Source organism: Nematolebias whitei, chromosome 3, assembly GCF_014905685.2.
Source record: "Nematolebias whitei isolate Nwh7 chromosome 3, NemWhi1, whole genome shotgun sequence".
Lineage (NCBI taxonomy): Eukaryota > Metazoa > Chordata > Actinopteri > Cyprinodontiformes > Rivulidae > Nematolebias > Nematolebias whitei.
This window is the reverse complement of record NC_056500.1, coordinates 20,233,864-20,257,887: the sequence shown is the minus strand read 5'-3', so window position 1 is coordinate 20,257,887 and position 24,024 is coordinate 20,233,864. Positions and strand designations below refer to the sequence as shown.

The 24,024-nt window shown below is 40.1% G+C and overlaps 2 protein-coding genes across 2 annotated transcripts; one reads left to right on the top strand and one right to left on the bottom strand.

The window, feature by feature from the left end:
* Window positions 1-6,551: 6,551 nt before the first annotated feature.
* On the bottom strand, window positions 6,552-21,739 carry enc3 (ectodermal-neural cortex 3). Its single transcript, XM_037698084.1, has 4 exons — window positions 21,481-21,739; window positions 14,398-15,432; window positions 13,535-14,307; window positions 6,552-7,071 (listed from the first exon to the last, which is right to left on the bottom strand). The coding sequence occupies exons 2-3, from the start codon at window positions 15,418-15,420 to the stop codon at window positions 13,561-13,563; spliced, it is 1,770 nt and encodes a 589-aa protein (XP_037554012.1). The 5' UTR covers window positions 15,421-15,432; window positions 21,481-21,739; the 3' UTR covers window positions 6,552-7,071; window positions 13,535-13,560.
* LOC119430829 lies at window positions 18,273-19,853 on the top strand. The gene is made up of 3 exons (XM_037698312.1): window positions 18,273-19,331; window positions 19,446-19,614; window positions 19,721-19,853. The coding sequence occupies exons 1-3, from the start codon at window positions 18,437-18,439 to the stop codon at window positions 19,851-19,853; spliced, it is 1,197 nt and encodes a 398-aa protein (XP_037554240.1). The 5' UTR covers window positions 18,273-18,436.
* Window positions 21,740-24,024: the final 2,285 nt, after the last annotated feature.

Sequence of the window (24,024 nt, the reverse complement as noted above, 5' to 3'; positions counted from 1 at the left end):
ATATATATATATATATATATATATATATATATATATATATGGATGGATGGATGGAGAATGGATAGATTAAATACTTTAAACCAGGTGAGTTTACCTGCAGGTAAACACAATGTGAGGACATTTAACAAGCTGCTCAATCTTTTTCTTTACCCTCTGGTAGCTAAACAAAATCCAAGAAACTTTGTAACCAAACCAGAATGTATCGCTCTAATTTAATTTACCAGTGAGTTACGATGAAATAAAAATACTTTCAGACATTTTTGATCAGGTTCAGTCCAGGAGCACAAACTGCACCGGACACAACAAGTCCTTATGAACGACGGTCCTTGTTTCTGCAAGGTTGTTTATTTGTGGACCATTAAACTCTACACATTGTGTACCTTATGACATCAAACTAACCCTTAATTTTTTAAAAAAATGCATGATTTATTAATTTATTTCTTTTTAAACAATTGATTTTGATGTTATTCAACTGAGCCACAATCTTGGAGCAGGGGTCAGCTGTCAGTTCGTCCACCGTTTTGCAGTGGCTCTTTGGAGCACATGAACATGGTGTTCGTTATGATTACAGCAAGAACGAAGGCCAAACGTGTTCCCATCTATGCAGGGAAAGCATGCCTACCCTGAGTGTTCTCAGTTTTGTGAAAAATCAAGCTTGTGGTTTGTTGGCCTGTCCACCAGAACACTTTATTTATAATGTTTTTATACTCGAGACAGATTGCTAAGAGGAGAAAACAAAGGAAGTGTGTTAAACGTTCCCTTGAAGATGACCAGTTATGGTTTGGTGGTGAATTGTGGAAAAGGTCCTGGACAAAAAGGAGGCAACAGGAAGTCAAGTAGTCAAACCCAAAGAACTGACATCTCACCTATAAACATCTTTATTTTGTATTTTATTACTGAGACCAAGTGACGTACTGAAACTGTGCAAGGAGGTGAAAGAATACAAAGATCTGAGAACTAAAACACCAAGAGTTGATAACTGCTGGGGCAAGATATCGATGAAACACAGAGCAGGTGAGCCGACTGACGAACTACAACCAGGTGAGAACTTTAGACAACTCAAAAGAGAAAAATGAAAGACAGAAAAATAAAAAAAAGGAAACAGTGTTGTTGAGTTGTCTTTCCTTCTGTGATTCGTCCAATGTGTGTTTTGGTTGTTGTTCCAGGAACAATGAAAGAACTTCATTCAAAGCAGACAGGAACTAAAAGGAGAATAAACTAAAGGAAGAACTGTTGTTTGCTTTGCAGCTAGAGATGTTGTTCCTCCTCTTGTTTGACCTGGAACTTAAAGGATCCTGCTGGTGTTTCAGTGACAAACACTCAGTTAAAGCAACATAAACTGCACATTTAAATGTTCTGGACTGTGAAAAACTTTAACCAGATACAGTATGTATGTTTGGGCACTTGTTCAATATTCTCTTATAGTGGGTGATAAATACAACTTAATATCCAATATACTATATAGTACATATATACAGTATATAATATGTTAATTATTATTTCTATTTTGATATCATGAAATCCATGCATCCATCCATCCATTCATTATCTTCTGCTTGTTACAAAGTAGGTCGCGGGAGCAGCAGCTTGAGCAGGGAGGCCCAGACATCTCTTTCCACAACCACCTGTTCCAGCTCTTCTGTAGGGACTCCAAGGAGATCCCAGACCAACCGAGAGATGTAGTCTCTCTAGCTTGTCCTGGGTCTTCCCCGGGGTCTCCTTCCAGTCGAACATGCTTGAACCACCTCAACTGGCTCCTCAATGTTGAGGAGCAGCAGTTCTACTCTGAGTCTCTCCCAGATAACTGAACTTCTCACCCTATCTCTAAGGGACAGTCCAGCTACACTGCAGAGGAAACTCATTTCAACCGACTGTATCCACAATCTCATTCGTTTGGTCACTACCCAGAGCTCGTGACCATATGTGAGGGAAGGAACGTAGACCAACCAGCAAACAGAGAGCTTTGCCTTATAGCTCAGCTCCCTCTTCACCACAATGGACCGGTACAGAGTCCACAATATTGCAGATGCTGCACCAGTCCGTCTGTCAATCTCACGCTCCATTCTTCCCTCACTCGTGAACAAAACCCTGAGATACTTGAACTCCTCCACTTGAGGCAGAACCTCGACCTGAAGTGAGGAATCCAACATTTTCCAATTGAGGGCCATGACCTCACATTTGGAGGTGCCGATTCTCATCCCAGCCACTTCACACTCGGCTGCGAACCGCTCCACTGAGAGCTGAAGATCACGGCACGATGACGCCAACAGGACAACATCATCTGCAAAGAGCAGAGATGGAATCCTGAGGCCACCGAACCAAAATCCCTCCACCAGCTGGCTGCACCGAGAAATTCTGTCCATAAAACTTATGAACAGAATCGGTGACAACAGGCAGCCCTGGAGGAGTCCAACACCGAAATTTGACCTTGTGAATATGGTCATTTGAAAAAGAGGTGAGTAATAAAGCTTCAACATTACATCACCATGTCTAAAGGAAATGTAAGGCTGTAGTATTTAACTTGGAAGAGCAAATAAATAAATAACAGTTGGTAGAGCTGTTGTCACTCAGCGAGAATGTCACTGGTTCAAATCCCGGTCCGGGACCTTTCTGGGTGGAGTTTGCATGTTCTCTCCGTGCATGTGTGGGTTTTCTCTGGGTACTCCGGTTTCCTCCCACAGTTTAAAAACATGCATGTTAGACTGACTGGTAACTCTAAATTGTCCCTAGATGTGAGTGAGAGAGTGAATGGTTGATTGTCTCTATGTGTCCCTGTGATGGACTGGAGACCTGTCCAGGGTGTCCCTCGCCTCTCGCACTGTAATTGCTGGACATGGGCACCAGTGACCCCTGCAGATTGCAGGTATTCTATGATGAGCTACAAATCATGAGTGTGGATCTGTTGCTGCAAGACTCCTGCAGTATCTGTTAGTTACTTATAAAAACAAAAGAAAAATGAGAACAAAGATCCGTGCAGCTTGGAATCCTCCCTCAAGAGCTGGAAGAGGTGGCTATAGAAAGTGGAGTGGGATGGATGGATGGATGGATGAATGGATGATGGATGGATGGGTGGTAAAGAAGTGGAAGATCAGTTTGACTTCCACTTCTTCACAGTACCATGGTTGTGCCTGCCTGTGGACACCATGTTGACTGAACAGTCAGATCAGATGTGAACAGACCAGAAGGTTCATATTGATCTATTCTTTCTCAGAGGGATTTAAAACCTCCAGCCCCCCTCCACCTCCCGCAGGGAAGGGGGAGAGGAGGTCGATTCCTACCTCACCGAGGCGTCTCTGTCCCTGTCCGGAGTGGGCAGAGGGTCCAGCTGGGGGTCTCAGGCCTGCAGACACACGCCGTTATTTGGGTGGAGAGGCGAGAGCGGCGTCCCTTTTCATTCCACCTCACTGCCTCCATTTTTAATGGATTTACAAGAAAAAAAACAGGCCCCCCCCCCCCCCCCCCCAACACACACGCGACCTCAAACACACATGAAGCATGACTAAAGACACACACAGCAAGCTCATGCACTCAGTCCAGCATCCAGATTAATGTTGGCCTCTTTTCTCTGTCGTTGTTGTTTTGGCGGCCTCGTGTCCGTCTGTCTCGGACCAACTTTCAAACGTCCGTTTGTTCGCCGCACTTTGATTGTGCTGCGAGGAAGTTGTGCCTGAAATCGTTACGTTTTTGCATTTTGCACGACAACAGGCACTGTTAAAAAGACCCGCTCGTTCCACTGTCCACTGCCAGGTCTCCCATTCAGGGAGGGGTGTTTCATCTTTTCATTGTAAGAATCCATAAATTAACCTTTTGATGAATCCCCCCCCCCCCCCTGACCCGGTCTGGCCCAAACTCAGCCACAAGCTTGACTGGGCACAGCCTGATGTCACCGCCGCAGAGCTGAGGGACGGTTTAGAGACGCCTTTTGTTGACGTCCACCTAACAGAGGGTTTTCATGAGAGTTAACAAAGCTGTTGAGTTATGTCACTTGTTTTCACCAAGAAAAGAAAAACAACAAAACACTTCATGTAAGTGGTATTCAAGAAAACATTTATGAAAAACTTGTTTAAATGCAATGTTTTCTTACCTAAACCTTCGCTCATTGAGTTTTCAATCATGTTTGAATTACAGGAGACGTCATGTATTTTTGTCATGAATTTAAAGGGAAAGTTCAGACTTTTTAAAGAGGGGTTCCCTTTTGATGAGCCAATGGCAAGTCTGAGACCCAAATGGATTGTTGTCAACTTAAACAGCTCCAACATCAAAACAAGCGGCACGCTGATGTCCTTTGTTACTCAAGGATGTAAACAGTGAATGTTAGATTTTGAGATGAGATTCAAGGTTTTCTGGACTGGAAGTGAACAAAGGAACTCAAGTAAGACTTAATGGTTTTGGTGTAATATGGGTATGAGTTAGCCGAGGCAGTGCAGAGTGACAGATCCTTGTGAGTGGAGGGAGCGATTTTATCCAAAACCAGGAACAATGGCGAAGCCAGGGGGTGGACAATGGTGGCCTTGACCAATGCATTTTTTATCGTCTACTCCCATTTTAGAAAACTTTACATTTCTCTGTTGTTTTTTAAATAAAAGGTTATTTCAGCAGAAATAGAGTATATCTGCCAGGGGTGCCCCAACCTACACTGGAAGAGCTACAGCTAACTGCTGCTGTTTGCACTTACAAATACCCAGGAACGTCAATAATTGTGTAATCCCATATGAACTGTGGTGTACATTTGTTTAAATTGAATGTTACTTTTTGAGATTGGAGTCATTTGTAGCCGTTGGCTCGTCAGTTCGGTCAGAAAAGAGTTAAAGTCCAGAAAGGAGGTGTTCCTTCAGGCTCTCTATGATCCTGAGGTGAGTTCATGTTTCAAATTAAGGACCAGGTGTCATCAAGTAGTGCAGCCATTTGTTTTATGCTAAACCATCGTTTTGTCAATATTTTCCATTATTATTTGCTTTTAAAATTACTTATATACTTTTAAAACATTTTAATTCCATCCTAAAAGCTGGGCAACCATCTAAAAAGTTTTTTGTTTGTTTAAACAAACAAAAAGGGTTAAATCGTGATCTGGGCAAGTTTCTTTTTTGGGGGAGAAATGTTTTGACTTTCATCTGAAAGACTTCATCAGTCTGAGGCCTGCCAACCCAGACCGGTCTTATAAATAGTACCTGCTTGATGCGTTTCAAGACAGCCCTCTCAAAAAGAACCTAGCTTTATATTAACAACAAAGTCCATGCTCTATAATCCAGGTATACAATCCAACAATTTTCAGTCAGGTCATCTGGACAGTTTCTTTTTTGTTGTCGTGCTAAAACGTTTCACCTTCCATCCAGAAGGCTTCATCAGTCAATGAAACACGCAACACAAAACTGATTATTCCCCCAACAGCTTACATCTAAAGTGGAACAAACCAGTTAAGTTGGTGCTAAGATGGTTCAACTGGTTTGTTCCACTTTGGATGTAAGCTGTTGGGGGAAGAATCAGTTTTGTGTTGTGCGTTTCCTTGACTGATGAAGCCTTCTGGATAGAAGGTGAAACGTTTTAGCACAACAACACAAAAAAACTGTCCAGATGACCTTACTGAAAAATGTTGGCTAGCTTTACATTATTTTTTATTAAACATCTTCAAATGTTTGATTGCCAAATCAGGTAGAATACTCGGTTCATCGATCTCCAACAAGTCAAATGAAAACTCTTAAAAGAAAATTAGTCAAAATCATGTTTTTATTGGAAAGTTTGGAGCTGTAAAACAAGTAGCAACAGGTTGTATCAGTAAAATATTTTCAACGTTAGCATAACAGACTTGTACTTTGATATATTAGTGACATGCACAGAGCATACATGAAGAACGTGGAAAAAAAAGAGACTTGAAAATTTCCTACAAAAGGTTTTGATAATTCACAAACGCCAAAATCAGGTTAAGACAAAGACAGAAAAAGTTAAAACCATTGAGAGGTATTATGTGCAAATCAGAGGCAACTACAAATTCATTACAAAATAAATGTACAACTGTACATACATAAGACTTCCATTTAAGATTTTTATAACGTACAAATTTTGAAACGCAGCTACTACGCTAACTGCTTTGAACTTTCACTTAAATCCCACGTAAAACTAAAATTATTCATGTTTTTGTCTTATGTTGAGCTAATGTCTTCTAATAAACATAATCATACATTTTCACGTCAAAACAATGCATTTTTAAATGAAAGACGATTGCTAAAATAGTACATTCACAAAAAAATAAATTAAAAAAATAAAGAAAGTAAAACAAAGATGCAACCCTTCCTGGAGCATATACAGGCAAGATTAAACAAACACCCTGAGAAACAAAACTGACTAAATCATAGTTTGTTTTTTAACAGATAAGTATCTCCTTCAGCCCTGATGGGCAACACATGAGGTTTTTTTTTTTAACATTGTGGACAGAAGTACAAATTTAGCTCACCAAAATTGAGGGAAGCCCAAGTCCAAATGCTTAAAATATAGACAGGAAGAATATTTCTGTGTACAAAATCATACACGTCCACAAAATGCCTCCTCTCCTCCTCCAAATGTCTGGCTTAGCTAAAGTCCAATTTAGCCTCCCTGCAGTCCAGATACTCTACACCTGAGTAAACGAGTCGGGGTGGGGGGGGCTGGAGAAAGAACCAGAAAATGACAGCTTCTGTAAAACACGTCAGGATAACTTGTTCTTGCAGAGCAGGGTCGATCCAGTCACAGTAGTTTATTTGTCCCAACAGGAAAAAGGAAAAGGTTTGCAGATTTTCAAGCAGAGATGACTGTGAGATCCCTGCAGTTGGCATGGCAACCAGTCCTGCTCAGACTGCGGGGCTGCATGGGAAAGTTACACAAGACGTTCGAGTAAACAAATCAGGTGGGAAGAGGCCGCAGACTTTCAGTCTCTGGGCTCTTTTCAGCCCTTTACCCTTTTTGCAGCAGAAAATCCATCAGAGAGGATGGAAGCCACGACAAGAACACACAAACCCCTTCTTCATCTTCCTCCTCCTCCTCCTCCTCGGAGCCAGTGGGGGGGAGAGACATTTCTGCATACCAGACACCACGGCTCATCTGGGGGAAAGAAAGAGGGGAATTAATGTTCATATCCTGTGAACGCTGCTGCATAAAGAGTGCGTAAAACTTCAGCAGTGCCATTTGATCAGAACGAGGGCGGATGCGATATTTAACCAAATCATGTGGGATTAAGAAGTTTATTCATTTATGTTGCTGGGTAATAAATATTTGAAGGAGGTGACAGACAGAAAATAAGATCAGACAATTAAAAAAAAATGTTCTCAAAACCATCTGCTAATCTATTTTTCCCAGATGTAGTCCATCTCTTATGGCTCAATTCTCAAATTCCTGCATGTGCAAGCAGCATTTTCCTGACAGATGCTGTAATTAATTCTTTGGAATCTCTCATCTCGTGCTTTCACCGCAACCTCAGATAAACTCTGTGTATAATTTAACCACACGTTAAGGGAGTCTTGAACGTGCCGTTTGCCTCCATTAGCATGCTTCTGATGACAGCTCTGCTCTCTGCGCTGGGACGAAGAGCCTCGACGTTCAGGCTCTGCAGTAAGGGGGCGGGTGTTTGGATAAGCTTATGAGCTCTCATTGTCACGGCTGAAAAAGCCGGCTGACATTATAGAAGGTTTCGCTGACTCATACGCATCCTGTTGCAGTTGGGAATATTTTGCCTGAAGTGCACCAGTGGAGCACAGGTGGAGCATTGTGTTACTGGGAGCAACATGAGCTCAGAAACAAGCTTCAGATTTAAATTTGGTGATTAAAAGCACACTTTCAGCTCGTGTATTTGAACGTTAAATATTTAAACTGGATTTATGAGACTTTGTGTGTCAAACCTTACAGAAACGCTAAAACAAATGTGCTGGAACAAAACAAAAAATGCACAAAAAGTTCAATTACCTCAAGGCAGAAACCAGCTCAACCCGTTTACAATTTTAGGTGTTGATTCATGTTTAGAAATTCAACACCGTTTTTAATCCATTATTCATCAGCTAAAAATATCAAATCAAGAATACTCTGCAGATTCTTACAGCAGAAAAATGATTTTTACTCAATATTAATCTTTTGATACAGCACAACTTGCTATATGTAAACAAGACACTAAAACAGCATCCTGCGCTGCTCAAACTCACAATTTTGAGTGAAATAAGGAGTTGCAGTGAGTTTAGCTAACCAACCTTAGTGTGAAAAGGTTGAGCCAGTTAGCCCAGCTTGGCTCAAAGGTTATAAAATCCTCCTGGGACCAAAAGTCTGAGTTGAACTAACTCAGCTCCTCCGGCTGCCACAAAGGTACAGCCCGAACCCTCTGCTCGTCTTATCTTAAAGGTGTAAAGGACAACGGTGAGCTCTAATAAACCAACATTTATCACCCTTTCAAAAGAGCTGCAGCTTCGTTTTCATCAGTTCTCCCATTAAAACCAGTGCAGCGACAGCTGGCTTTATCAGAGTGAATTAATGTGACGTGAACTTTGGTCAACATGCTAAAAACTATAGAAGTTGCTATCAGCAACACTAACAGCCTGAGTTTTGATTACGCGTTTTAAAGTTAACAACAGTCCAGGTGGAGAACAAAATGACCCGAAGATCCAAAAACAGCTCGGTACATCCATCTGTGTTTCACTTAATCAAGCTTGGGTTCCCTCAGCCACAACAAAGGTCTGGTTGTTACCAGGAATAAGCTGCATACTGTTTCACAGTCCCTCTATTACTCGTCAAGGTCAATTATATGCAACGCTGAGCTGTATCAGTTACAGTCTTCACCTTTAACCCATATTTCTAACTTCTATTAGAATAGGCACAGGCAGTGTGATGTACATGGACATTTTTTTTTTTTAATGTTCAAGGTAATTCACCTTCGCCGAAAAGATTACTCGTCTTAGTTTAACATTAAAAAAGCCCTTTTGTAACATGGTCACATTTATCTAATCACCAGCACCTGCGTCTGAACATTATTTTCATTTCATGTGCTTGTGTCCCTCAGATCCCACCTGCGTCCTCCAGTCAGCCCATTTACTCCAACAATGACCCAAACCAAAGCAGAGTTTCTTTAAGCTGTCCCTTGTGTGCATCAAGGTCTGTGCGATGCTTACTAATGACGCCTAGAACTCCCCTGGACTGACCAGCACGACTCACAGTTGCTTCATTTACATGAGTTTGCATCACTTTGAAGGACACATGGACTCCACAATGAGCTCCAAGTTACAGGCTTTGGTTAAAAAGCTCCAAAGCAGAAAGGCTAGAAGAATCCTCGCAGAAGCTCCAGTTTAATCTCCTTCTGTTGCAAATATTGCGTAATTCAGATTAATTACCAGACAGACCCACACTCCATCCCACCCCCAGCTGGCTTTCTGAGGAGGCCCCTGGAACTGTATGACAGCTCGTCTCTTTTTGAGGATGTAATCAAATTAGTCTAGGCGATTATTCAGCCATTTTAGGCATCGCCTTTCCTTTTCCTTTTTGTTACTCTCAGCACGGCAAAAGAAGGCCAATAAAAACGCCATTAGGTTTATGCAAATTTAAGCAGCCGTGCTGAGGGCTGTAATGTGGCAAACTGATTACTCGAGGGAATGGATATGAAGTGTGCGCCTGTGCCATCGCTGCGCGTTTGCATCGGAGCTAAGGTGGTGGTGGTGGAGGGGAATGTTGTTTTACACAGATGCCTCAATAAAAGCCTCTTTCAGCTCGTGTTCCTGGTGACCCTCACAGCGAGGCATTAATAAAACATTAGTATTGAGTGACTGGGGCCTCTGCACTCCTCCCTGATCCTGACGTGACCTTTCTATTTTACAGCAGCTGTCTGGAGATGCCGCAAGCTCGCCAAGGAGTCCCTCGGCAGCCTCTGACCTCTGCAGGTGGATCCTATCAAACGGAGATGTTCCCACTTCAGATAAAAGAGGAGAAGCTCCTTATATCAGAGTTCTTTTGTGAAGAAATGAGGAGGAGATGAAGCCTCAATAATAGATAAACCATCTCTGTGATTACAAGAGAATACAACGCTCACAACTTCTGCGAGGATCTCACATTACATCCCGTTGTCTGATAACATTCTTGTCTGCACCATTTTTTGTTTCCCCGCTTTGACCAAAACAGTGTTTAAACTTCCAGTTCTGCACTTGTATTGCCTGTAAACACGCAGCACACGATGAAGGGAACCGATTTAAATTTAGGAAGATGCACGCTGCGAAGTTCAGATCATGGTAAAGTGCAAAATCAAATAAACTGAGCTCAATACATTTTTAAATGCAGGTCCATACTCTATGAAAACAAAGCATTAGCCAGAATTGGTCAAAAATCACGTGGAAGCTTGAGTCATGATGAGTCTTAACATTAGGCTGGCTGTAGTCTATGAGGTAAACAAATACGGCAGAATCAGAATCTCAGATGTTCAGGTGGAGATATAAGTGATGGGTGTGAAATATGGTTTGTGAAACAGACCATTAACATACACGAGTCTAGGTAAAATCCTTGTTTACCATCAGTAATCGTTACTGCTCTGTAAAACATCAGCCACCATCAGAACAGAGCACCGTGGCAGTAATCCAAGGTCTTTAATCCCAGAACAACAAGTGAATTCAAATCTTGGAATAAGCATACAAATAGATGTCAGTAAATCTGAAATGTTTTCCATTTCTACCATAAAAATTAAGCAAAAAATAAGAGCAATAACCTGATGTTACAAACAAAAAACAACTTTTACTGGTGACTATTAGGACTGTATTGAAAAAAACAAACAGCATGTTTTAAGCCTGAGAGAGCCGTTTACTCAAGTCTAGACCCCAAGTATATGAACCTTAACCCATTTACAAATACTTTTCCATCAGCGGTGGGTACTTGGCTCCTCTAGTCTGCGGTTAGTCACATCTGGTGGAAATGAACAGGACAACAACAAACTACATTAGGTGGTAACACAAAGCTAAGTGTGACCAGCTCACACAGGCCTGAACTGCGAGGCAACATTAACAAATTATTACTAATGGTAAAATAGGCTGCACATTAATTCTTCTAAAATTAGAGCAAGGTTGGCCTCTTTAAAGAAGGGCCAATGCCAGCAATGTGACAGAGTGTGTGTGTGTGTGTGTGTGTGTGTGAGAGAGAGAGAGTGGAAAACAAGTGGTTTTTACAACCGCACAAAAACCTACAATACTACCAGTGAATACTTGAACAGCTGACTAGTGGTTTTTCAGATGCAACAAAACCAAAAGGGAATGGACTCACTCGCACACACACACACACACCTACACAAACACGCCCGCTTGGTTTGCTCTCTAACCCCAGCTGAAAGTCGACAGAGCGATGTATTTTTAGGCAGGCGTTAGTCTGTGTAGAATATAGTTTTGCTTCTGCTGGCATTACTCAACCTCCACTTTACCTCCTCCTCCGAGTGTGGTAGTCTTTATATTTTAATGGAGACTTTGCAGCAGTGCAATTCCTGCACAGCCCCAGTCCTGACTAAGTTTTGAAGATTAGAACAGTCCTACAGGTATAAATGTGTGCTTCACTTGTTTTGCTAGAGCACTTCTCTTCTAAAGATAACCGCCTCGGGTAAGGAAGGCACGAGCTGGGTCAGGGCAGAAGCAAGACTCAAGGTGGAAACTAATTTTTTCCACATTTTTGCTGTAATTAAACATACAAGACAGTCATCAGTGGGCTGGAGGCGACTGTCAAGTGTGAGATTTCATAAAGATATGTCGCCTTGATCTTTTCATAGTCAGCCTGTCTGTCTCCATCCTGGCACAGAAAAATATATCCCTCAAACCATGGATACAGGAACCCAAACCAGCAGTCCCATAACGCTAAGCCCTCAGCTCCATCGTCTCGTGCTGTTTACTGTAGACACACATACAGTAAGCCCTCCGCTTCGCACTCGTATTCTCTCAAACTCCTTGGCGCAAAAGAATAAATAAAAGTTTGGAGTCTGTCAGATGGAAAGGACTTATGAATCTGAAGCAGACCTTTACATCAGTAATTTGATGGAACAGGAACACTCGTGGTATTTTTGTCATGAATTTTGACTGCAAACTCAACTTCTTGTGTTTATCTAACAAGGTTAAGTCAGGTCCTCTGGACAGATTTTTCTTGTGTTTATGCTCTTCCAATAGATGTTGACTCGAGGTTCAAAAGTAGATTTCCAATTTAAATAGGTAAATTATGTACAATCCTGACATATGTTTTGAATAACAAATTTTTCTCATAAGATTATGGCAAAATATTTTATAAAACTACACCAGAGAGTATAAACTGTGCAGCTTCATTACAGCGATACAAAACAAAAACATGGAACCAAGACAACAATTTTCAGTCAGGTCATCTGGACAGTTTTTTTTTTTAATGAAAATTGTTGGATTGTATACCTGGATTATTGAGCATGGACTATGATGGAACCAATAAGTCATAAAAGTCACTTTTATAGCAAAACACCATTGAGTTTTTTGTTATTTGTTGTCTTAATGTTTTAGAAGTAATGGCACCTAAATCCAACATGTTCAGCCACCATGAGGACATTTAAAAACAACTTATAAGATAAAAAAGATCTTCTCATTTCAGCTACAAGCCTGTTTCTTCTCTCTGTGCAAATATCGAGAAACACCTCAGGGAAAACCTCTTACCTAACACGAAACTGTGAAAACTGGCACCTGTCTTCTCTTCAGGCAAACTGAGCCAAGCAATTCTTGAGTGGATTGATACGATACGTGTAAGGGAAATGATATTTTTGTTTCCTTGACACGAGGTCCTCCTTCCACCACTGCTCTGTCCCAGAGTCCATTTAAAGCTCACTGACCTACTGCTAATCCTGTGAACAGAACAGATTGTTCTGTCAACACATATGTTTACTCTAGCAGGTCTTTTAAGCCCCATAAATAACTACAGATTTATTAGTTTCAATTAGGAAATAAGTAAAGGACTTTCATGAAAATTTGCACATGTAGAATTGAGTACGTCGGGTTTTTTTACATTATGCAAAGTTGAACTCTCTCATTTACACAACATTTTGAAAGGTATGTTCTTGATCTTATCTAAATTGCACAATCCCTTTCATACATCACACCTGCTTGAAGTTCATGTCTAATAAAGGCGGTCCATCAGGCCCTGCAGAGGACCCTACTTGACTCCTGACACTACAAGCACAGACCTGATCCTCTGCTCTGTACTCCAGTCAGTAACAGAGGATACATTTTGTAGCCCAGGCTTTGTAATTATGAGCATGGCTGACATTCCTTTTGCTCTATAAAGCCAGGACTCCACCGTATTTATCCAACACTCGGCACTTAGATAATCTTTAACAACTGTAACCACTAGCAACCATGAAAACATTTAGGGACTTTAAAGTGGCCGCCTCGGGTTCAAAGTGTCACTTACACCAGCCTGGTAGCCATGTAACAATGTGGTGCGAGATGATTTGTGGTATACCCCTTCTTTACAGTGAATTTCCATATATTATCCGACAATACACACACAACCAACGTTTGGTTTTACGTGTCAGCTTAAGGAAGCTACAATTACTCACCTAGAAACCTCAGAGTCCATATGTCTCTACGATGGGAGGTACTTCCATGTGCTGACGAAGGCAGTAGGAATGAGTGAGTAGGGAACACTGGTCACACTGTCCCAGGAGTCTGATGATGGATCGTAACAGTCTAGCGTCTTACACCTCTGGGCCCCAAAGTACCCTCCAACCACATATAGTCTGTTTCCTGATGCCACTGCATGACAGCTGATCCGTTTGGCTGTAACATCGCCAAACTTTGACCACTGATATGTCTCACTGTTAAATCTGTACGCAGAGCTGGCTGAAAATTCGGTGTCGCCTCCTATCACAATGACGTGGTTACCTACTACAGCCGCCGCCGTGTACCGCCACAGCTGCGGACAAGCAGCTGGAACAGACCAACGATTCTGGCAGGGGTCAAAGCACTGCACCTTGGGATATTTGTCTCTGTTGACACTGGTGCCTCCAAAGGCGAAGAGTTTGTTTTTGGCACCAACCACAGCGGCATTGCTCACCCCTTCTCGGAGCGGTGCGACCAGGGTCCACTTGTTGGTCTGAGGGTCATATTGTTCAACCTGTTTCAGAGATACAGATGGAGAGGCCGGGAAGGACCCCGCCAGCGATGTGTGCCCTCCTACCACATATAGCATGTGGTCGAGTTCTGCAGAGCCATGTCCAAATCTGGCGACTAACATTTGCGCTGCTTTCGACCACTCATCGTGCAATGTGTCGTAGACCCAGACGTCCTTGGAAGCCCCGTTTTCAGAGCCACGACCTCCAGTAACATAAACCTAATGCAAAAACAGTAGAACTATATGAATACATGACAAAAACTTTTTATGTTTAAACTAACTGTTTAACAGTTCACATCACATACATACCTTGCACCCAATGGCACACGCACTGCATTCCTTTCTGGGGCTAGGGATGTCGGTTTTTGGGGTGATCTCTTTGGTCTTGTTATCAATCATGTAGACTTTATCACACATAAAGGTTTGGCCTCCCAGCAGAAGCAGGGCCTGGCTGACTTTTCTTGGTCGTGCACAGAACCCCGTTACAATCCCGTCATTCTGAAGGATCTTCATCTTACACCGCACGGCGTCTTCAACGATCTCCCGACCCACCTTGTGGCACATCACCAGCTCCTCCGAAGCAACGTTATTCAGCAGGTAGGACTCAGGCAGCAGTGCCAGGCGGACACAGCGCAGCAGCTCAGGTAGCTCGCTGTGTCTCCGCTCCATGTCCGCCTTCACCCAGTCGATGACAGCCTCGTACACCAGGCTTTCATCTTCTACCTCCAACTCCTCACTGAGGATCAGCTCTTGAACTTTATCCTTGGGCAGGCTGAGGAAGTCTTCTGTTCTTAAGAGAGTGGCAAAGTTTGCCAGGCACATTCTCCATGACAGCTCATACAGTCTCTGGCACTGGTGGGCATCAGACAGCAGCATCATCCCCAGACAGTTAGATGGGTGGAGGTTCTTTTCTAGGAACTCTGCCGCTGCGTCCCTGATGTCATGGAACTGAAGCATGTCTCCAGCTTCAAGCAGGGACTCTGCGTTCTCCTCGTTGATGATGACTCTGGCCGAGTATGTATAATCGAGCAGGAGCTCCAGCACCTCAGGATGGAGAGAGTCGTGGAAGTTGACATCAGCATCACGGCTCTCCCTGAGCCCACCGCTGAACATGGCCTCAAAGTAACGGCTGCAGGAGGCCAGGACGGCCCGGTGGCAGTGGAAGGAGCAGTTGCCGGCTTTCAGTACAACATCGGTGAAGACTCTTCGCTTGCGCAACAGGTTGAGCTGAGTCAACAAGCTGTCGGCATGAGACGTCTTGTGGAAAAGCTGGATATTCATGGAGCCAGAGCTGGAGCGAGACTTTCTGTTTTCGTGATTGCTGACAGACATCTTGACTTTGACCTGGCAGCAGGAAAAAAGCAGGAAAGAGGCAACACTTTACATCAAGTTCTGCCAAACGTTTGACTTTTACAAAACAGCTGAACAGGAAGAATGTGTGTTATACAAACCATGCACCAACACTACTGTGAACAATCTTTTGTCATGAATGAACAAAACCAACAGCTGGTGAATGACTGTTCAAAAAACTAAAACACCTTTATCAGCTCAACGGAAATGAACTTTAGACTGGAGATGAAAGATCAGATAAGCAGCGCCCTTTAAAAAAAAAAGTGTGTAAACTCTTCCCCTGCGATTTATGCTTTTAAATCAATAAAACATACATCACTGTCAGAACTGGGGGGGGGGGGGGGGGAATGACCCAAGTTGAAAGTTTTTAAAATTTGCTTTCTGTAATTAATGTTAGGCAAAGAAGAAACACCTGGGTGTGTTATCCTGAATCACACTGTAAGAAATGTCAGTAGAATTTACGTAGAAACTATGTAAAATCACAACATAAAAATACTGTAAATCAGAAAGCATAAATGTTTTGTTTAATTCACAGTTAACCTTTGTGAACTGTCAAACAATCTTTTTATGTTGTTTGTACAACAAAAACATGTGCAAATAATCAAATGTATTTGTTAAAACTACAAATGGTGGTAAAAAACACAAAAAAATATTGTAATGACCATAACAAAGCAATTTTGTTAAAATGACATTTAAATGCTGGAAAAACTAAAGTTTTTATCAGTTGTTTTTGAAAATACAAAATACAAAGGTAAATCACTTTACAACTTTATGCTGTACTTTTAACATGATTGATGAAATAATAATGACAAAAATGTTTGCCTAGAACACGAGACCTGAGTTCGACTCATGCTGAAAGCTTTCAACTACGATAATTTTGAACTTTGTGATATGAGAAAATTATAATGAGATCTAATATTTCTTATTTTGAAGGGATCTGTGACCGGAAGGAAAAGTTAGTCCTGTTTGATAATTTCAATAGCTTGAATTTTATTTATATTGAGATACACGACCATAAATCTATAAATATTTTTGTTTGATTTAGTGGAGGTATTTATTGAAACTGTTTTCAAGGCCAACCTGTTAAAATGCATTTAAGAACTTTAAATTGTTACTGCAGTGATATTATTCTGTGACTACAAAAACGTATCAATCCAAGCCAAAATAAATATAGTTTTAACATGGGTCTAAACAATTTTTAGACTGACTAAAACTAATCTATATTTGATGTTCATCCACAGTTTATGAATATTGTTCATCGTCCTGCTGAAAATAGCGAGTTTTTTTTTTTACATGTTTCCATGGCAACACCACTTCAGCTAGTACTCCGTTTTACCTTTGATCGTGATAAAAATTTCATTTTACACTTTAATATTGTGTGCAGATGCGGGTCAGATATTTAGTGATTTGTATACTTTTTGAAGCTAGAAAAAAATGTTACGTGTTGTAAGTCATGTGACCTCGGGACTACTAAGTGAATATGGTAAAAAGATTGATCTTCGTTTAATTTTAAAACTTTACATTTAAGGAGTAATATAAATTTGAATTTGAAAGTGCGCAACTGACGCTCGTTTTTATTGGATGATCCACTGAGGGCGGAGGAACACGAGCCTCAAGTTCACTGCCGCAGCTGACGTCATAACGAGCCAGAGTTGCCGTCTGTGGAGGAGCGGAGAAGAAATTTTCTAACTGTTTCACAAGTTTTATCGACACTTTTTACACCTTGTTTTTGAGTCTTTGGCTGTTCATTCAGAGAAAATAACATTTCCACGGTAAGCTTTACATTTACTTTTTTCCTACCGGAAATGTCTGCTGAACTGTTGTTGTAAGCACATGTTGTTGTAAGCTAGTGCCGTTAGCTTTTAAGACTGCTACACCAATGTGTGATAGTTTAGTTTAACTAAAAGTCACACACCAAATTTTCTAAAAATGATCTCCTGCGTCTTTTGCACAAAGAAACTGGACACATTAAGAGGGTATGTGCTACATTGCAAAGTGCATAGGAATGAGCCTCGTTGTTTTTTCAAGTGTGTTGGCGCTAACTGTAGTCAAACATTTACATCTTACTCTGCTTTCAAGGGCCATTTTTATCGTGTACATAATGCACCTGCGCCACAAGCTACAGCCATTGTTGCCGATTTAAAATGCGCGGTTGCATTATGTGCCCGCCATTTTCTCACGGTGAAAGAGCTAGTGTCTCACTTAAATGACCATATTGGAGAGGGCAGGTCAGTGTACACAAAAGTTAAAACTTCTCACTAATATTTTTCTATTATTGAGCTCACATTCTGGGTGTTACAAATTTTCTACTAACGTTTAACTGTTATTTAGCTCACTGTTCTGACATAGCTAATTTAAATGTTTAAAAAAAATAACTAATTCTAAATTGAATTGTGTAAATCTTATTGTGAAAGTTAAATGTTGAATTTCACATTTAGGTATTTTGGAAAGGAAAGCAGCTTTTGCTGTTGGTGCTGGACTCATGATATGACATCATCGTTCTGAGACAATGTCTTGTACAGAAGCTTTAGCTGCATTGGAAGGCTAGCAGTTGCTAATGTCTCAAAATGATGACGACATTAATATTTACATGTATTTCTTAAAATTTAAATGTAACATATTGCAGTGAGTTAAATAACAATAAAATGTTAGTAGAAATTTTTAACACTCAGAATGTGATCTAAGTAATGAAAAATGTGTTAGTGAAATGTTTAAACATATTATTTTACACTTTGCATCCCATGCACCATGTTCTAAACAGGCATAGACATCTTCTTATATTGTACATTGTAAACCTTTTCTTTGTCTTCTGTAATTTACAGACCAGACCCCTGAAAACAGCTCTCTTTCGTCTGTTGAAGCTTCACCTGCCCAATCGCTGTCATTGCTCTCAGTTTCACCCCAAAGTTCAGCATCTACCTCATCCAGCAGCCCACAGCTTGACTCACACTGGGAGGACAATTTTGAAATTCCATGGACTAAATTTCAAGAAGAACTGATGCAATCTTTGGAGAGGGGGAAAAGACCAGGCCCAAAACTCAGGAGACAGATGGTCCGGATTGTTGTGACTGAGATGATGGAAAAATGCCCTCTCGTAGGTAAAAAGCATTCAACTGATGTCGCAAAGAAAATGGTGGCCAAGTATCCAAAATCTTTGCAAGATGTTATAGATGGAGACATTGTAGGCACAGGCTACCATTCCCTTGTCAAACAGTTGCAAAACAGAATTGAAAATGTGTGGCGCACTTCAACACCCAAAATGAGAAAAAGAAAACAGAGTAATTCAGATGACACAGATGAGATCCCATTAGAAGAGAGAGCAGCAATGCAGGACACTTATGGATGCATTAAGTGGAATGTACAATTCCTGCCTCGTGAAGAAACTCAAGAAAGCCAGCAGCAAAAGATGGAAAAACTCAAGGTGATGTTTCAACAGTCTGATGCCAATCCAGAGGAGGTGAAATGCTTTATGCAGTCCACCTTTTACACGCAGCGCCAACATGTCAACCAGGGTAAAAGTATCAAGTGCCTCAGAGAGGAGTGGCCATTTTTGTTTGATGAAATTGGCATGTCGATCCACTTCAAGGAACTCACTGGGATCAACCTCAAGGACACCTTCATACGCAACTTGGATCTGAAGGGAAAAAGGCTCCTCAACTACCTGACCACTGTTTGTGTCAAGAAGAATAAGAAGTTCCTTCAGACTTATGCAAGACTTCAGAGGCTGCGGGGACAGCAGAGTGGCTGCTCAGAGGATGTGAAAGAGATGGTCCTGCTTCTCCTCAACTACTTTGATGAGAAGGAGTCCATGTTCTTCTATGTAGATGAAACAAGTCTGGCAGAAGATGTGCAACTGGAGCAAGTGGCTGTAACGCCAGCCATCATTGTCTGTGGTAAGTCTGCTTCATATCTAATTTATTACGTTGTACTACTAATGGATTTTATCATGTGAGTATAGGACCTAATAATATATACCCTGCTCAATGATTATTTTTTTTTTTTTATAGGACAGTCATGCTATTCCTCAACAAGGTACATGCTGAGTCTGGACCGGACCCTTACCAACACAAACATCCCCTCCTTCATTTCTGCGTTGTGCCTGATGTTCGGGAGCTATTACTGTTTCAACATCCATTATCCGTCTGAGCTGGCTTCAACTCTGGAATTTCTTCAAAGGTAAATAAATATGGCTTGCTTTCAATTTGTAATACTATAAAACAGTATGTATTTTACTTTACTGAAACTTCAAAATAATTATAATGGTCGTCTTTTCTTTTAACAGGTGTTTTTTTCGGATAAATCCAGAAAAGGGAACCAAAGTGGAGAACAAAAACTCAAAGCGTCGTCTCAACCTGAACCCCCGAGTCCTCACCCTGATACAGGAAATCACCGATCACGAGTGGTGTGACACCTAAATAAGGACTCTCTCTGTGGACTCTTAACTGTTCAATGAAGAGGTACTGCAAGTTTTTGTTTTGTGGACTGTTAGTAGGAAAAATTATTTGAAGTTTCTGCTCTGTGGACTGTTCATTGTAGAACACTGCAAGGTTTTGTTTTTGGACTGTTCTGTTGGAGAAAAGGTACTACAAGTTTTTCCTTTGTGGACTGTTGACGTACTGCACATTTTTGCCTAAACTTCCACATTTCCACATTTTTTGAAGACAACTGCTAAAAATGTAAACTTTTACATTTAATTTCTTTTCAGCCTGGCACTTGGAAAATTTTGTTAATTGAAAACTGTCCTGACTAAAAGAGGCTAATCTTCTGCAGTTTTTGATTGTGGATTAAATCCGAGTCACAGAATATATTGACGCTGAATTGTTTACAAATGGTGACAATAAATTTTTTAAAGTGATATGTACCGTACCTCTCATTCCATGATGTTACATTTTGCATGTTTTGTAATGACAGTAGTAGTACTGGTAGTCAATTAGCGGGTTTAAAAAGTAACTCTTACCGTATAATTTGATTATTAACGATGAACAAAATACACAAAATATCTTTTTATTTTACATACAAAATTTTACTGTGGTTTTAACAGTTTAAATTAGTTTTTTGTTTGATATTTCCCAGTTAATTTTGCCTGTTATTGATGTACTAAAAACATTTAATAGAGGTAAGAAATACAGGAAAGGGTTGTCTTATGTAGAACACAACTATGCAAAATTAACATTTAATTTGTGTTGACTTAACAGACTAATAATGTTAATTAACAGTGATTTCAATCACTGTAAGTTAATTTACATCTTTTCTCGGTAGATTTAATTACTTAGCACCCGTAATTTTTACAGGAAAACTCTGGTAACCACAGCTGCCAGAGTTTTCCTGTAAAAACTACAGTTTTTTTTTTACAGTGCACATCTTACTGCCCCTATAAACAATTCAATCCCGTGAGTCACTTCTTACTTAAGGAAAGCCAATAAATTGCTGCCAGTTCATCCTGTTCCTCAGCTCCATCTCCAACAAGATGGTGCCAAAGGCGAAGCTTTCATAGCCACATACTGATGTGACACCTCAAACCACCTCAAGGATGAAATTATGTAAGCAGACTGGAACAGATTAAAACAGAATCCTTGTTCACAACTACAGGAGGGTTTGTCTGGACTTGCAGCTCTTGAACAAGGTAAGATAAAACCAGATTTACATTGTGCTACAAAAGGGAACATCTCCCCCTTATAATATCCTCCAGATATACCAGACTACACCATACACCTCCCACTTTAAAGCCTTTTTTTTTGTTTCAAAGTAGATACATTTAATTAGGCTACTCAGTCCAGTTGAACTTCCATGGAAAGACCGCGTGAAATTCAATTCGTTTTGTGTAAATGTGAGACTGGTCAGCGTTTCAGCCTCGGTTCAACTTTCCTCCAAAGTTAGCAGCAGTCGGTAAACATCCAGGCTGCCGCTACAAACACCCGACTTCAAAGGAATTACAGCCCGCAACTAATATCCAGACATTTCACAAGTTAAAGAAACGTCAGACACGCACAAATAATCCTTAGATTAATTCTTGTAGGGATTAAAAGTCTGAGTAATGCTCACCTTGAAAGGAGCACAGAGGGGCCGATCTGGATTCCTTTATCTCTCGGCTACAACTTCGTCGACGATCCGTTTGAAGTTGCGCCGCAGTTTAGACGAATCTGCTCTCCGAGTTGAAAACTGAACTTCGAAGTAAACAGCGAAGAAACATGAGGGCCATTTGTGTCCGTCTTCAAACTCTTTGTGCCCGCGGAGGAACAACGTGAAAAGTTTGTAGCTCCGTAGCGCTGAGGTGGAAGGCACACAGCCACGGTTTCAATCTGAACAGAGAGAAAAGCGTCGACGCAGCCCCGTAGTGTTCGTTTGGCCCCGCCCACTCGCTGCAGCTGACCAATGAGCTGACGCGTCACTGAAAGCGTTTCTTTATTCATTGTGCATCAGTGTCGTTACAAAGAAATGCAATAAATCACCCCCTGAAACACCTGCCACCAAGTCTGTCACCTGCTCACAAACAATGAACAGTCGCTTGAACGGAACCTTCAGAATAACCTAGTTTTGCACAGAAGAAAGCAATGGAGAATGCGCTGAAAATTACGCACACATAAAAACTTGAACAAAATTCAAATAGTCAGTATTAAGCAAATGAAACACTTGGCTCAGGGTTGTTGAGGCTCAGATTTTCCAAAAGTCTATGCATTGTAATTATTATGCATTATTGTTGCTCAGACTGTATGAATAATACAGTCTGAGTACTTTTGTACATCCACGTGCATTTTATTTTGCAAAATATTCAAGCAAAACATAATGTAAATGTATTTATTTATTTATTCATTCATTTAAAAGAAACAAAATAAATAAAACAAATTCATCAAAAAAAAAAAATTTGAATGAAAAGGGTAAAGAAAGAAGAAATAATTATTATATCTGCCCCTTATTTAAAAATTATATAAATTAAACAAACAACTCAGGCTTGAACAATCCCCAAAGTGAAAACAAAAAACATCAGGTATTCTTCACATGGTATCATCCTAACAATTTTAACTTAATCATCTTTTTGAAACATATAAATTGTCTTAGAATTTTTTATGGTGATGTTCTACAATCGTATTCCCTGAATTACAACACAGCTCCTTCAGACTAGTTCTAAATGGAGGTTTTACAAACATTTCCATTCCCTTAAGTTTATAATGCCGCTCTTTTTTTTTAAACAAATTTTGAATATTGGGGATAATATCTTTTATGAACTTTATACATGACTTGCGAAATACTATATTCAACCAAATCATAAAATTTTTACAATTTCAATTGATGAAATAATATATTTGTTGGGTGACCATAGCCCTTCCATTAATTCTTATAGCTCTTTTTTGTAAAAATAAAAATAAGATTTGTAATTGTTTTGCATGCCTTTCCTCAAACTTCAATACAATAGATTAAATATGGAACAATCATTACATTATACAATATATACAAAGCTTTGTCAGTGAAAAACCCTTTTACTTTATACAGTAATGTAATGGATTTTGCTATTTTTATTCTTAAGTAATTTACATAAGCTTTCCATGTCAGCTTCTCATCAATAACGACACCCAAGAATTTTATTTCATTAACTCTATGAATTTCAATACTGTCAATTTTAAATGGGACTTTAATAATTTTATTTCTATTACTAATTATCATGTATTTTGTTTTTTCCAAATTTAATAACTTATTAAGTATACATAATAGTATAATTCAGTCTACTTTATTAACTCCAGTAAGAAATAAGTTAATGTTCATAGTAATATACAAAAGGCACAAAAACAAGTTTCAAAAGCATTTATTTGCTGGATAAAGTTTTGCATTATTTTGACAAAAAAATTTAAACTAATTTTGTAAATGCATTTTTGATGCTATGGCAGAGTGAAAATTACAAAAATAAAAAAATAAATAAAACAAAACATAAAAGGATATGCCAATAAAAAAGTGTCTTACATATCCAAACATTATGGAGCTAAGGGTCTCAAAACGACCCACACGTGCACAGACAGTTTCACTAACACAACAGCATAAAATGAAGTTGAAAGAACAACTAAAGACTTCTGTAATGCTAACAAATTCACACAATAGATTATCTAAAAATGTTTTCGTTTATCGAAGACCATTTTAACTGAAGACCATTAATATTGAAGATAATGATCGGTGCATGATAGTTGACCCACAGCTTTTTTCAAAGCCTTGACCTGAACAAAATCGCAGGGAAGTATTTTTGGACCCGGTGGTGCAGTGATGACATATCTCATCTAACTCACACGATGAAAGCTATATTCTTTTCACTCAAAGCTTTTAATCATAGCTGATTGCATAAAACACTAAGCATGAAAGTTTGCAAATTGGGATTCAGAAAGTCAGGAGTCTTTCAACACACCCATTGCTATCCTCAGACAGATGTAATCAAACAAAAATGTTGGTTGAATTATTTCAATGAATGTTTTCCAGGTAAGTGTTAAAATATGCCCTCTGTAAAACTTGTTTCATCAATGTCTTCACGGCATTGGCAAGAATTAAAATCCCAGTGAACGATAAAAAAAGTGTGACAAAATTTCAAACTATTGCACACCACATAAA